The following is a 16,107-nucleotide window of genomic DNA, read 5'->3' as shown; positions in this document are numbered from 1 at the left end:
ACGGGTGGAGTTCCCGGAAGGGGTACAGCACCCGGACGGGCCCTATGGCTTTTGTCCAACCTCCCTCAGGGCCTCCGAACCGCGAGCGCCCCCAAGAGCCAGGACTTCGACAAAGCAAGAAGGCTCTCCGCCCCTCTCCCACGTCCATAGCCCCGCCCCTCTCCCCGCCCCTCCGGGGGGACCGCGGCGCGCCGGCGTGACGTGGCGTGACGTGGCGCGCGTGTCGACGTCGGCACGAGCTAAGCCCGGAAGAGGCGCGGACCGGGAAAGGATCTTGTGCTCAACAGTTCCCACACCTCTGTGTCTATGGCGCTGTGGCGCGGCTCCGCGTACGCCGGCTTCCTGGCGCTAGCTGTGGGCTGCGTCTTCCTGCTGGAGCCGCAGCTGCCAGGGTCGGCGCTGCGCTGGCTGTGGAGCTCGCTGCAGCTGGGGCCTGCGCCCGTGCCCCCAGGACCCGGCTCCCCTGAGGGCCGGTTGGCTGCTGCCTGGGACGCGCTCATCGTGCGGCCGGCCCGGAGTTGGCGCCGCGTGGCCGTGGGGTGAGTGCCTGCGGAACCTGCCTCTCTGGACCTCTCCAGGAGGTGCGGGCGCTCCGGGCCTCCGAGGGCCGCCTTGGCGGAGGTCAGGCGGCTTGGGAGCTGGGAGGTAGAGCCGGCGCGGAAACGGGTTCCCAGAGGTCCCCGGGAGGCACTTCGGCGCTGGTGTCCACGCTGCCTCCTTGGTGAGAAGCGTCGGACGTCTGGGACGAGCCCCGTTCGTCACTGCTGCAGGGACTCGCCAGACTGCTTTTTCTTGTCGGCTGGCCCCTGCGCCCTTCTCTTCTCGGTAGGACCAGCCCCCTTCTGTCATCTCCGTAGAACCAGCCTAATAGCCTCTTGCAAATCCCGCTCAGCCTGACACCTTATAGTTCGAGCCTCCTTCATTCCAAGCCCTCCTTCTCTGGCGGCTGCTCTTTGGCAGTCAGCGATGGTTGGTCTTAGCACTTTGGAGGCACCCTCTTGCTTCTGAACTACTTGAAGGAGTGGTCGCTGCCATTAGCTACTGAGTTTATTTCTTTACGCCTTGTTTCCGCTTCCTTAATGCCGTAGCCTGGAGACCACCGTTCTACTGAAACTTCTCTCTCAAAGCTCACCGGAACCGTGTTGATTTTCACATTCAACTGCTTCTTTTAGCCTTCTCTGTCGACTGTTTGCAGCCTTCCACGCGTTAAGCACACTCTTCTCCTTGAAACTCTTTTCTTCCCCTGATTTCAGTGACATTGCATATTTAGGGTTCTCCCAAATCACAGTGCCTCCTTTCTTTGTATTCCCCTTCCGCGTGTAAGTAATTATTCCCTTTACACGAATTTTAGTTCTTGTCTCAGTTCGACTTTAATATCTTGCTCTCGCCACAAAAACAGGCCTTCTACTGCTCTACTAGTTCCTGTGAGTATTGGGACCAGAAAGGTTAAGGTAAAGCAGAGTTATCCTGAAGATTCAATTAAATAATCCATGTTATTTAGCATAGTGTCTGCTTTAACGAGCAGACACCTAACGTTAGCTACTATTTTTTTATATCAGCATATTTATTGTTTCTTCAGATGTATCCTCTTTTACCTCTTCTTTCAAGTTCAGGCCCTTTCACCTGCATCCTTATCAGCTTCTTAATTGTCCTCCCTGGTTTTGTGAGCATTCATTCAACAAATATTTGTCAACTACATGGTATGTGTCAGGTCTGTGCTAGGTTCTGAGGATACAGGGATGAATGAGGCAAGGTCCCAGCCTCGTTTGTTGGAAACAAATATATTCGTTATTGTCTGCTCGGGCCACCTTAACAGGATACCACAGACTGGGTAGCTTAAACAACAGACATTTATTTTCTCACAGTGCTAGAGGCTGACAGCCCAAGAGCGAGTCCTCTCTTAAGGACTTGCAGATGGCTGCCTTCTCGCTGTGTACTCATTAGACCTTTCCTCCATTCATGAGCATTTCTGGTGTCTCTTCCTCTTTTTAAACAGACACTAGTCCTATTGGATAATGGCCTCATTTAAACTCAGTTACCTCCTTAAATAGTTCCTACCTCCAAATACAGTCTGATCTGTGGTTAGGGCTTCAATATGAATGGGGGGGCGGGGGGCGGTGAGGTGACACAATGCTGTTTGTAGTGATTACGAAAAGTGCGTTGCTGAACTAGTGGTGGAAACAAGGTAGCCTTGTGTCCCAAAGAAGAATTACTGATTCTTCCCAGGATGAGGATTCAGGAAAAGCTCCATCTGAGAAGTGACAATCCATTTACTATTGCTACATCACAAATCACCCCAAAACTTAGTAGCTTAAAACAATGGTCATTTTATTCTCATTATTCTGAGGTTTGATTGGGTTCAGCTAGGCAGTTCTCATTTGGGGTTTTGTGCAGTTTCAGGCAGATGATGGCCTGGGACTGGGATCATCTCAAGGGTTGATTGTTGTTGTTGGCTACAACCTCAGCTGTGGTTTCACCTGAACACCTACAGGTGGTTTCTCTATTTAGCTTTTTCACAGCAGGGTGACTGGGTTAGGGGAGGGAATTCCCCAAGAGGACCAGGCAGAAGCATTAATGCCTTTTGTGACCTAATCTTAGAAGCACATAGTGTTGCTTCTCTCATAGTCTCAGGTCCAAATGGTTTTAAGGGGAGGGGACATAGAACACACCTGGATGGGGGGAATGTGAGCGTCACATTGTACAAAGAACATGTGGGATGGGACATCTTGTGGCCATCTTGGAAAACATATTCCGCACAGTGACTTGCAAGGGCCAGGCCCTGGAGAAGAAATGGAATTTCTCCACAAGAAGATGGGGGAATAAGCTCACCTAGGCAGAGAGGACCAAATGTGAAAAGGTAGTTGGCTTGTTTGTGAATAGCAAGTTGGCCCTGTATTTAGGGCAAGGACCTTATGGTAGAGGGATGTCAAGTGATGATGCTGAAAGGAGCCTTTTGTGTCAGGGTAGGTGATGGGAAAGCCATAAAGGTTTATAAGCAGGTAAATGATGCTAAGTTCTTTGCAGAGACTAACCAGTGGAATGTGAAATTTGAGCTGTGGTTGTAACCTTTTTGACTGCTTCACGCTATTTTTGTGGGTAACAGACATCCATTGTTACCAACATTTCTCATTACCCAGATTTTCAGCCTAAAGATGGGAATGTACAAGGAGTAGGTGGGTGCAGTACTGGTACCAGAATCTCATTTGGCAGGTGCGTGTGTGTTGTAGTTTGATCTTTCAGGAGAATACACACACACACACACACATACACATATATTCACTCTCTTTCACATACTCAGTCAAAACACACAATTTGATATGACTCATAAAAAGGAAAGTCTTGAGACTCTGACGCTAGTTAAGAGTCCATAGAGCTTTTTCTTGTTTGGCAATGGTTTTCAACAGGTGAGATTTGAGAAGAGGTTGGGCGTTGTACAGTAAATAGAGGCATCAAAAATGACAGGATCTTAATACTGGGGATCTTACAACAACGTTATGCAGGCAGATTGTCATCCAGCTTTCACAGGGAGTAAACTGGGGCTTGGAAATACTGATTTGCCCAAGATCACACAACTGTCGAATGCCCGAGGTGCAGCCTAAACCCATTCCTGGCTCCACATTCGTGCCACGTTGTTGCCACGAAGAGATTAAGAAAAAGGAACAAGTTTGTGGTGGAAGGTAACCATTTTGATTTCACAGGAGGGGAAATGTACATTCCTGTGGAATTTTAGAGGAAGCTAGGCCCTCAGCTGCTGACAGCCAGAGGCTGTAGTTGAGGAGCAGGGTTGCAGACCTTGGAGACTCCAGCACTTTGGCTGAGGCCAGAGACTGGACAACATCACCCAGGAAAAGAAAGAAGAGAAGGTAAATGGCAAGGGTGAGATTCGGGGAGGCACTGCCGTCTATGTAAGGGGCAGGTGGGAAGGGACCAGGGAAATAAAGGATAGGAGAGGTTTCAAGAAGATGGTCAATGGCGAGCCCACTGCCACATCTTTCTAAAGCATGTGCTCCCTCCCCTGCTTCAGAATCGGGCCCTCGTCCTAAGGTTCATTGGGTGAATGATGAACCCCTCATCCTAGCATTCATTCTCCCTTACCTGGCTTCACCCTGACCTTTGAAACCTGTCTAGCTCTTCTCCCCTGTTGAAACTCTCCTAACTGGATCAGCATTCGTGTTGTGTCCAGACACAAGGTTAATCCCTTTGTCTACATCTTTGCTTGTGTATGCTCCCTGTGGGTTTCAGTCTCAGATAAATCTGGGTTTGAATTTTGGCTTCTCCAGTCATGGCCTTTGGAATGTTAGTTGACCCCCAGCCTCACTTTTCTCAGCTGCAAGCAGTGATGACTACTTCCCTGTCTTAGAATGTTTTGTGGATTGGTGTGGTCTGTCTGAAAATGCCTGCCTTCTTTCTCTGTCCAGAGCACCATCTAGGGTGTGGCCCAAGGACCACTATTCCTGCCCTCTTGAATTTCTCTTCTCTACGGTTCTGTATTTTACAGTGATTACGATTAGCTCTCATAATATCTCAGGTAGAGTGTGAAAGCTAGAAAGAACCTTAGGAAACGATTTACAGACAGTAAAACAGAAGAGAGGTGATAAGGACCACCATCCTTGTCTTTACGGAATTTACGATCCAGAAGAAACTGTCCCTCATTCCCACCCCACCCCCAAGTCTCTGATAATATGCCTGGCAGCCCTGGCTCCCAGCATCCTCTCTGCTAGCACAGCCCCTTGTTCAGGCATTCAGCATCTGTTGCCTCACTTTATCTTCCAGTTGTTTCATCTGTGTCTGTGTTTTCTCAAAACTTACATTGTAATCTTTTATACATTTCTTATTGACTGTGAAATTCTGCCTAAGTGTCAAATGAGCATAATTTTGTCTTCTGTTTTTTTTTAACCTCCCCCCAGCCCTTTAATTTTCCCCAATAAGAAAGCACCTTAGGTAATGTGCTTGTTTACATTTTAGTATGCTGTTGAAGTGCAGAGAAAGATTCTTGTTCTGGTTGAAGTATTATAAAATATAACTAGAAAGCACACCTAAAAGTACTTTGTTTACTATCTGGCACATAGTAGTGTTCAATGATTTTTTTATTTTAGAAAGCTACCAAGTAAATTTTTTCCTCTGTAAGATTTTTTTCCTTTAGTATTCATGACATGATTAGGTGGGGGATAGAAAATGTTCCTATGATAGTTACATTGTTTTAACTCAAAATTTGTTCAGTTGGGTTTTGTCTTGTGCTGCAAAATGTGCTGAACATTGTTCCTTACAGTTTTGTTTTTCTGTAAGTGCAGCTTCTTCCATTCTCATCTTTAAAGAATCGAACTCTATTTAAAGTCTCAGCACAACTAGATATGGAGGTGGTGTTTATTGAAGTCGATTTTGAAGTCGTTATTTCCAAATATGGGTATATCCCTCAGTATCTGAACTTTTGCTGTCCAGACTCAGGACCCAAATCCATTTGGATACATTTTCTAGGTAGGGCTGCTTGGTGGGAATGGGTGTCTCACGCTATCCAAACTGTCACTGTCTGAACATTGGGAGCCTCCTGGAGTCTGAGAGCCAGGGATGCCTGTATTCCTGATAAAATTCTACCCTTCAGACATCTAACATTGCATCCAGTAGAAATAAAGGGCGCTTCGTGTGAGGTGGGATTGAGACCAGTTTACAAGGTGTGTTGGTTCATTATTATGTAAAGCTGTGAAAGTATTATGTTTTAAATGTATCATTAAGAATCTGCCACATGCATGTCAATGTGTTTTATGTGCTGAAAAGTATACTCACTTTTTTTTTTTTCTTTTTTTTCCCCGGGGCCTCTCACTGCTGTGGCCTCTCCCGTTGCGGAGCACAGGCTCCGGATGCGCAGGCCCAGCGGCCATGGCTCACGGGTCCAGCCGCTCCGCGGCATGTGGGACCTTCCCGGACCAGGGCACGAACCCGTGTCCCCTGCATCGGCAGGCGGACTCTCAACCACTGCGCCACCAGGGAAGCCCTATACTCACTTTTAGATTATGCTTTTTCAGTTGACGAGAGTAATTATATGTGTGTTTGACTTTAAAGGAATAAGAACATTTGAGTATTTAAATGCTGTGCGGTAGGCAAAAACCTTTTCAAAAACTTGGGATTCATAGGGGAAGAATTAATAAAAGAATCTTTATGATGAGTATGCAGTCAGTTTTGCGTCGTGAGGATCAGTTTTGCGTCGTGAGGAGGGATGTGTTTCTTCCTTGCCCTTGTAAACCTTCCTTGAGTGATGTAAATAATATCTAGCCCACATGAGAACCTTTTAAAAATTGTTATTAAGTTCTAAAAGTAATGTATGCTTGTAAAAATTAGACATATATCTGATGAAAAAGAAAATTCCTCTCCCTTACCACCATCTCATTCCTTGTCTTAGAGTTGGCCACCATTAATGATTTGATCAAGAGATTTTTAAAGGAGACTGGAAGGGAAACACTGTAGTTATATATTATACACTAAAATCCAGTCCATTGGACCTTCTTTATTGATGAGTTTACCTTCTGGTTTCAAAGCTACTCGGAATTAACCTGGAAGCACAGCCTTGTCACCAGAAGCTGTTTCAGTTGGTCATCCGGCCCCACTGGCAGGGATGGCAGAGGCAGGAATAAAGGTGCCTGTGGTGGGGTAGGAATACCTCATTTAGCTACCCAAAGTGTTTGGAACTTCTCTTTTAAGGGATGACTTTTAGCAAAGGAACACTGAAAATGTAAGCCAGAACTTTTCCATGCACACATAGCAGGGGCCATGCCAGACAGCCTATAAGGCATGTGTACTTTATAATTTGTGTAGCACCAACCAAGTGATGTCGCACTGGCTTCTTACCAGCCTTTAAAGTTCATGGATGGGTCCGGTGAACACCTGCCAAGTGATGAGTTGTTACAGGCTGCAGGTGCGCTTAAGTCTTTAAGGCACCACTCAGCTCTAAGAATTTCAACTGGGAGTATTTAGACATTTAGGTATTTAGTGTATTTTACCACCATCCTAATATATCTTTCAGGGGAAGATGGATTTTGACCAAAACTTTCATTTTGCTTACTCTGCAGCAAGCAGTGTTCCTAAGCATTTATTAACTTATCTTCACAACAGCTCTATGAGTTAAATACTCATATTACGCCATTTTATAGATGAGGAAACTGAGACAGAGAAATTAAAGTGACTTGCCCATGTCACACAGCCAGGGTGAATCCAGACAGTTTGGTTCTGCCACCATTTTCTCAGAAATGCTAAATTTGTGTTATCATGATACTTTGTTCTGAAATGCTGAGCACCTGTCTTCTCTCTTTGTAACTAGTGTAAAAGTTTGCCAAACTGTTGCCAAGAGTCCTGTGTTCTGATCCTAAGACATACATCCAGATAAAATGCTATTTACTTTCCAATTCAAGTTTCAAATCCACTTCATCTGTTTTTTTGTTTGAATACAGGCCTCTGAAACATTTCCCTGTTGTTAAATGCAAAGTAATTGCCTCAGTGCTTCTGTTTCTTTCACACTGTCTCTTTCTTCCTTCCTTCCAGAGTCAATGCATGTGTGGATGTAGTGCTGTCAGGGGTGAAGCTCTTGCAGGCACTTGGCCTGAATCCTGGGAATGGGAAAGATCACACTGAGCTGCGTTCGAGGAATGACCTAGAAGATGCCTTCGTTCACTTCATGGGGAAGGGAGCAGCTGCTGAACGCTTCTTCAGTGATAAGGAAACTTTCCATAACATCGCCCAGATTGCATCAGAGTTCCCAGGAGCCCAGGTCTGTTTGCCAGTGGTAAATTAAGATAGGGTGGGGAAAGACACCTTGTTTGTACGGTTTCTAAAAGCAACCAAGCAACTTTTTTCTCCAGTTTGCCCTAAGAGGGTAATTGTTAGGAATCCAATTCTACAATGTTTTTCTCTTTTTTGAAAACTGTATCTGACCTTCCTTTAACTCTGCTGTTTCTAGTCAGTTCCATTCAGCCAACATTTATGAAGCATATTTACCAAAATTTTGGTTCTGGGTTATCCATTAAATTGCTCTTTTTTCGTGTTATTTAAGTTTAAGGTAGGAAAGATATCTACTCCAAACTTGTTTGGGTATTGCTTGGCTGATAACTTGCAGTAATCGTGATATGGCTGAGTCCTTCCTAAGCAAAACAAGGCCAAACCCACAGAGAAAGAGTTCTAGCCTTTGCCTGGGAAGGAGGGAGCTGGGTCCTTACCTCTGCTCTGCTGGTCCGGAGCAAGTTTTCTCATCCTCAGCATTATTGACGTTTAGGGCTAGAGAATTTTTCCTTGTGGGGGTTGTCCTGCACATTGTAAGATGTTTAGCAGCATCTCTGGCCTCCGCTCAGTAGATGACAGTCTCACTCCTCCTCTTCCCCAGTTGTGACAGTTAAAAATGTCTCCTGACATGGTCATATGTTTCCAGGGTCAGGGAGAGGAGGGATGCAAAATCACCCTGGTTGAGAACCACTGGTCTAGTTCGGTGGCTCTCTGACCTGAGTGTGCATCAGAATCACTTGGAGGGATATTGAAACACAGATTCCTGGGCCGCACTTCCAGAGTTCTGATTCAGTTCCTGTGGGGTGGACCCAAGAATTTACCCTTCTAGCTAGTTTCCTAGTTATGTTGATGCTGTTGTTCTGAACACCTTGTTCTGAGAACCATTGCTCTACAGGGTAGAGCCTCTCAGAGATAGAACTTAGAGCTCCCCAAGCCCACCTGGTAATCATAAACAAAGCCCTGGGGCCTGCATGGTCCAGACAGTTCCTCAAGGCTCACACACCTGCTGCTACACCTGCCCTCACACCTCTTACCGGCAAGTTTTGGTTGGTTGTTTAAGCATCTCTCCACCCCACCACGTCTTACCCCCAAATTTCCTTACCTAAAATCTTCCTTTGGCCCATCACCCCAGTCTGGGTGTACTTCTCACATGGGGAGCTCTTAATGCCATTTTTGATTGGTACCTTTCATAGACCATTCTTTGTGACCACTTATTTTGATAACTATTAAGATTTTAAAGTTTTTTTTCCCTTTGAAGCCACCCATTTGAACATTAGAAATGGGCATGGGCATTACCCAGCTGAGTTTCTAAAGGAAACAGCAAGCTATTAAAACTTCAGTTACAATCATTTTGACAGCTGAGTTTGGTAGTGAGAGTCTGATCTTTTTTTTTTTTCCTTTCTGTCCGTGCAGCGCAGCTTGGGGGATCTCAGTGTTCCCCAACCAAATCCTAACCACTAGACCACCAGGGAACTCCCAAGATTCTTATCTTTTATGAAAGAATCTTGATAGTTCTAAAAAGATGGCAAGTCTACTGCTTAAAAGTCTTTTAAGATTGTAGTATTTAAACCACCAATTTGCTTTCTATTCTAGTTTCTTCTGCCTTTTGTTTCATAATGCAAACATTTTTTCTACAGAAATTTTATCTAGTTTTTACATCATCTAAATTATTTCTTAACATTGTAAAACCTAAAATGTGTTATTTATCTTCCACTAGCGTGACACTTCACTTGGTGCCTTGTCAAACTCCCTTAAACTATAAGGCAGATTGACTGATAAACAGCAGTTAATAATAACTATTATATGAAAACTCTAAAATCCACTTCATGGAATCTTAATGTTTCACCCAAGATTTTTAGTAAATTCTTCTAGCCACCATAGTAAATAAAAAATTAAGGTTAACATGTTAAAAGGCCAAATTTCAGCCTGTATATCACAGAAAGTTTTAAATTTATCTATAATAAGCCATTACTGTCCCACCTGAATCCAGTGATCGGTCAACACAAACCTTGGTTGGGCTGAAAGTGATGTCTAGCATCCAGAGTTGAGTTACTTATTCTGTGCCTCTGCATGGGACTGGGGACTAGGAAGGTGAGGTGGTAACGTTCCTCCCAGGCAAGGCTGTTGATGAAGTTTCTCAACTTTAATAATAGAGCATCCGCCGTATTTCCTACTTGTAAGGTTTCCAAAACACGTGAATCCGTCCTTAGCACAATGGAATACTAGCCTTGAATTATTTGCTCTTCTGTTATAGGTCCTCAGCTGAGAGATGTGGTGTTTAGGAGAAAACATTGTCCTCTATTAGAGTCTGTTACCTTTAGAATTTACTCCCAAGAAAGCTCTAGTGTTCCCTGATGCATCAGTGTGTTCTTCCTTTCTCAAAATCTAGCAACATTTACTGAGCACTTATTGTAAGAAGACAGTCCTTGCCCTGAAAGAGCTAGACATGTCCCCAGATGACATTAGCCCAAGTGGACAAGAGCTGTAATGGAGGTTTGTTCTGAGTATAGTGGTGGCGAGTAGCAAGGGATCTGTAATCCTGTCTGGAAGGGGGGTTGTGGAGGTGGAGGTGGCCATGGGAAAAGGGAGACAGAAGGCATTGCAGAAGAGGTGATGCTGCAGCTGATACTTGAAAAGTGATCAGGGACTTACCAATGAATGAGAATGGGGAGGCATCCTAGTCAAAGAAAGCAGCATGTGCCAAAGGCACAGAGACAGGGAGGAAGGCAGACTTGGAGAGCTGCAGGCATGGTACGGAAGGGAGGGCAGGAGATGGAAGTAGAAAGGAAAGCAGGGGACAGATAAAGAAAGGCCTGTGTGCCTCACTTAAGAGTTGGATTTTAAAACTGATTCGGAAAGATACATGCACCCCACTGTGTATAGCAGCATTATTTACAATGGCCAAGATAAGGAAGCAACCTTAGTGTCCATCAGTAGATGAACAGATGAAGATGTAGTGTGTGTATGAGTGAGAGAGAGAGAGAGAGAGAGAGAGAGAGAGAGATGGAATATTACTCAGCCATAAAAAAGAATGCAATTTTGCCATTTGCAGAAACATGAATGGACTTGGAGGGTATTATGCTAAATGAAATAAAGTCAGACAGAGAAAGACAAATACTGTATGATATCACTTCTATGTGGAATCAAAAAATACAACAAACTAGTGAATATAACAAACAAGAAACAGACTCACAGATAAAGACAACAAACTAGTGGTTACCAGTGGGGAGAGGGAAATGGGGAAGGGGCAATAAAGGGGTAAGGGATTAATAGGTACAAACTATTAGGTATAAAATAAGCTGCAAGGATATATTGTACAGCATGGGGAATACAGAAAATATTTTATAATAGCTGTAAATGGGGTATAACTTCCAAAAATTGTGAACCACTATATTGTACACTTGTAATTTAAATAATATTATATATCAACTATGCTTTGATAAACGAAATTGAGTTGTATTTTAGTTCACTGTAGTATTTATTGATTTATTTTCAGGAGGAGACTGTCATAGTCATATACTCAGTTTAGAAGGGTTACAGTGCTGAGGATAAGGTCTATCCATGCCTGTCATATTTCCTTTTGTTTCCTTATCTGTTCCGGTTGCCTGGAAGCTCAAGGCCAAATTTGATCTACAGTTAAGGCAATTATACTAATTTCCAAGGGTAGCAATTTGTTTTTTCCACCTTTCCTTATAACTCATTGTCTATTAACCTATGGGGTTAATGTTTTTATTAACCTTATCTGTATGTACTTATAAAGTCACCGCAAATTTTTTTTGGAAAAAAATGGACTGTAAATTAATTCAATAAATCAAAACATTATTAAGCTTGGGTAACATAGTTATGCTAAAAGACTGTCTAATAACCTTGAACTGTCTTATAGCACTATGTAGGAGGAAATGCAGCTTTAATTGGACAGAAATTTGCAGCCAACTCAGATTTAAAGGTAAGTCAAATTCCCAGATTAAAACGTGTGTCCTTCACTAGTGTTTAAGTAATTTTAGGAGTAAGAATGAGTATCTGTCTGTTCCTTGATTCAACTTGTGCCAGACCCTGGGGCTCTTGTTAGGCATATAGTAGTGGAAGGAGAGGAGTGGTAGCTAATGCTTTCTGAGTGCTTACTGTGTGCCTGACGTTGTTTCTAGTGTTTGATGTGGATTACCTCATTTAATCCCTGCAACAACCTGTAAGGCTAGTTGGTACTCGTGCTGGTACTGCTGTTGTCTTGCTTTCCACATGAAGCATGAGGCATAGGGAAGTTCATAGCTAATAAGAAATAGAACAGGGACTTCCCTGGTGGCGCAGTGGTTAAGAATCCACCTGCCAGTGCAGGGGACATGGGTTCAATCCCTGGTCCGGGAAGATCCCACATGCCACGGAGCAACTAAGCCTGTGCGCCACAACTACTGAGCCCACGCACCACAACTAGTGAAGCCCACACTCCTAGAGCCTGTGCTCTGCAACAAGAGAAGCCACCACGATTAGAAGCCCATGCACTGCAACGAAGAGTAGCCCCCGTTCGCCACAGCTAGAGAAAGCCTGCACGCAGCAACAAAGACCCAGTGCAGCCAAAAATTAATTAACTAATTAATTTTTTAAAAAAGAAAGAAAGAAAAGAAATAGAACAGTTCTAACCTAGGACCCCAGAGTCCATGTTCTTGAGTACCTTATCATGTAATGGTTAAGAGCACGTGGGCTCTGGAGTCAGTGCCTGAGGCTGGGAATTGTACAGTGATGAGAGAAGACTTAGTTGGCTGTTCTGTGAGCCTGGGTCCAGAGTGTTGAAAAATGAATGCCACTAGATGGGGGTCAGTAGGGACATGTCTTCAAGTCTTAAGCCATTTGATTTAAGAAGAATTAAAAATTACTGTAACATCTGAGTAAGAAGTTCTTTTGCTACAAGTGGAATAGGTCTGAGGGGGAAAGACAGCAAGGAAGTTATTGCTGCTGTCTTGCTATAAAATGATCGAGGTTTGGATAGGGTAGCCAGAAGAGGAGAAGCCTATCTAAAGCCTACTAAAATGGAGTCACTTGGTGCTAGACCATACATGGGGACAAAGAAGATAGGTTTAACAGAGATGATTCTAGAGTAAGTGAACTTGAGAAGTGCAGAATAGATGTGGCTACTGACGACAGAGAAAGGAAACCGTAAACAGTTCTCAGGGGCACAGGATCAGAAGCCCAGAGAAGGACCCAAAAATTCAAATAAATGTTCAACAGTTTGAGGGGAAAAAATTCATATGGAGCCACACTGTACACCGAGGGATGGATGTGCTTAGATGTGGAGAGCATATTAAAGTGTGAACATTCACATTTTAATAAGAAAGTTTTCATAAAATATTAGGGTGTGGGAAATTTTTTTAAAAAATAGTCATTATCTGGGGCTTCCCTGGTGGCACAGTGGTTGAGAGTCCGCCTGCCGATGCAGGGGACACGGGTTCGTGCCCCGGTCCGGGAAGATCCCACATGCTGTGGAGTGGCTGGGCCCGTGAGCCATGGCCGCTGAGCCTGCGCGTCTGGAGCCTGTGCTCCGCAACGGGAGAGACCACAACAGTGAGAGGCCCGCGTACCGCAAAAAAAAAAAAAAAAAAAAAAGTCATTATCTTTATAGATAGTAATTAACTCCCAGAGAATATTAGAAATTACAGGGCTGACCTTCAGAAGTATTACCAGCTAATGGATGGAAGAGAAGGAAAGATCAGTCATAAACTAATTAGAGAGAACCCAGGCCCTTCCCATCAGAATCCTGGGCATTTGTATGGGTCCATAAAAGGCCACTCTCTTGACCCTGAGAAGTAATTCTGGCCCTGGAAGTCCTGGGTTAGATTGACCTTTCAATATTGCCCTTGTCTGGGACCACTATTTGCTGTTGGTCTCTGGAGAAGCTGGGCCTGAGACCAGTCCGACTGGAAAGCATTCTGATTTTTTAAAAAAGAAAAAAAAAAAAAGTCTGGCCTTGGTAAAAGATTGAGGAAAGAAAAGGGATATCTGTTACTCAGTCCTCACAACAATCTGATGAAGTTAAGGTGTTATCACCGTTTTAAAGATAGGAGATCCAGAGAGGTTAAGTAATGTAAGAGATTAAGTAATGTGCATAGGGTCACCTAGCTAGTAAATGATGGAGCCAGGATTCAAACACTAGGCTCTGCCATGACCTCACCACCCTATACTGCTCTCTCAGAGAGATTCAATTTAACTTGCTGAAATGCTTCTCGACATGGACAAAGTGATCATCTGAGAACGACCGCAGATTAAGGATTAGGTATTTTCCAAAGGCAATAATAATCGTTAACACTTTCATAGTTCTTACTGTATGCCAGGTACTGTCTTAAGTGCTTTACATTATATTAACTCATTTGATCCTCACAGTGCCCCGTAAGGGAAGTCTATTATTATCCCCATTTTGTAGATAGAAAAAATGAGGCATGGAGACTGTTCAAGGTCACATACCTAGTAAGGAGTAGAGCTGGGATTTGAACCCAAGTAGTCTAGCTCCAGCATCCATGCTCTTTACAACCAAGCTATGTTGTCTCAGAAATAGACCCTGGTGAATATAGTAAAGGTAAATTCAGTGGAATGGTGAAATAGAAGCCAGATTGCAGAAGAGAGCGGTGTCTTTACGGAATATATTTTGGAATTTAGCCAAGAATTAGAAGTAGATGTTGGATCTTGTCAAATGCTGTTTCTGCATCTATTGAGACAATTGTGTGGTTTTTGTTTTTTACTTTGGTATATGGTTATTACATTGATTTTCAAATGTTAAACCAACCATGTATCACCAGAATAAACCTCACTTGCTTCTGATGTATTACCCTTTTTATATATCGTTGGATTCAATTTACTAAAATTTTGCTTAAAATTTTTATATCAATTTCCCCGAGAGATATTGGTCTGTATTTTTCTTTTCTTGTATATCTGTCTGGTTTTAGTATCAGAGTAATACTGACCTTATAGAATGAATCGGGAAGTATTTCAATTTTTTTTAAAAAAGAGTTTGTGTAGAATTGGTATCACATCCTCCTTACGTGTTGGTAGAGTTCACTAGTGAAGCCCTCTAGGCCTGAAGTTTTTGATACAGGAAGGTTTTTAACAATTTTGATTTAATAGATAAAGAGAAATTCCGATTTTTTATTTCTTGAGTGAGCTTTGGTAGTTTTACCTTTCAAGAAATTTGTCCATTTCATCTAAGTTGTTGAATTTATTGGGATAAAGTTAGTCATAATGTTCCCTTATTCCTTTAAGGTCTGTAGAATCTGTAGTGATGTTCTCTCTCTCTTTCCTGATACTGGTAATTTATGTCTTTTTCTTTTTTTCTTTTCATTGATAAGTTTGGCTATAGGTTTGTCAATTTTATTGATCTTTTCATTAAACAATGAGCTTTCAGTTCTACTGATTTTTTTTTCTGTATTTTTCTCTTTTCTATTTCATTGGTTTCTGTTTGCTTTGAATTTAACTTTCTGGTTTATTAAGGTAGTAGCTGAGGTCACAGATTTGAGACCTTTGTTTTCTGGTACAGGGTGTTTAGTGCTATAAACTTCCCCTTAAGTACTATTTTAGCTGTATCCCACAGATTTTGATACTTTCTGTTTTTATTTTCATTCAGTTCAAATGCTTTCTGATTTCCCTTTGATTTCTTGAGATGAGGTATTTAATGGCCCGTCTATGTACTACTTAGAAGTGTGTTATTTAGTTTCTGAATATTGGGAGGGTTTCCAGATATCTTTCTGTTATTGATTTCTATTTTAATTCCATTGTGATCAGAGAATATGCTTCTCTGATTCCTATTAAATTTATTGAGACTTTTTTATGACCCAGAATATAGTCTATCTTGATGAAGTTCAATGTACACTTGAAAAGTACATATTTTTCTGTTTTGGAGTGGAGTGTTCTATAAATGTCAGGCCAAGTTGGTTGATAATGTTGTTCAAGTCTTCTATATTCTTAATGATTTTCAGTCCACTTGATTTATCTAATACTATTGAGAGAGGGGTATTGACATCTTCAGTTATACTTACAGACTTGGCTATTTCCCTTGCAGTTCTATAACTTTTTGCTTCATGTATTTTTAAGCTGTTATTAGTTGCATAACTCTTGAGAATTGTTACCTCCCTCCATTAATTGACCCTTTTATCATTACCAGGGATAAAGAAAATAATTTCATAATATTCTTTGCTGTGTAATCTATTTTGATTAAAATAGCCATTCCAGCTTTTTTTTTTAAACATCTTTATTGGAGTATAACTGTTTTACAGTGATGTGTTAGTTTCTGCTTTACAACAAAGTGAATCAGTTATACATATACATATGTTCCCATATCTCTTCCCTCTTGCATCTCCCTCCCTC

The 16,107-nt window shown here is 42.7% G+C and overlaps 1 protein-coding gene across 3 annotated transcripts in view; it reads left to right on the top strand.

The window, feature by feature from the left end:
* The first annotated feature begins 212 nt into the window (after positions 1-212).
* Positions 213-16,107, top strand: part of ADPGK (ADP dependent glucokinase) — a 34,699-nt gene continuing 18,804 nt past the window's right edge. For all 3 annotated transcript variants that reach the window (XM_028495026.2, XM_024128672.3, XM_024128670.3), the window contains exons 1-3: positions 213-539; positions 7,531-7,756; positions 11,648-11,710. In XM_028495026.2, the coding sequence (XP_028350827.1) occupies positions 307-539; positions 7,531-7,756; positions 11,648-11,710 (522 nt within the window). In that variant the 5' untranslated portion in view covers positions 213-306. The remainder of the gene's footprint in view (positions 540-7,530; positions 7,757-11,647; positions 11,711-16,107) is intronic.

Source organism: Physeter macrocephalus, chromosome 11 (genome assembly GCF_002837175.3).
Source record: "Physeter macrocephalus isolate SW-GA chromosome 11, ASM283717v5, whole genome shotgun sequence".
In the NCBI taxonomy this organism is placed as follows: domain Eukaryota; kingdom Metazoa; phylum Chordata; class Mammalia; order Artiodactyla; family Physeteridae; genus Physeter; species Physeter macrocephalus.
Note: the sequence above shows the minus strand (reverse complement) of the source record. Positions and strands in the feature narration are given on the sequence as shown.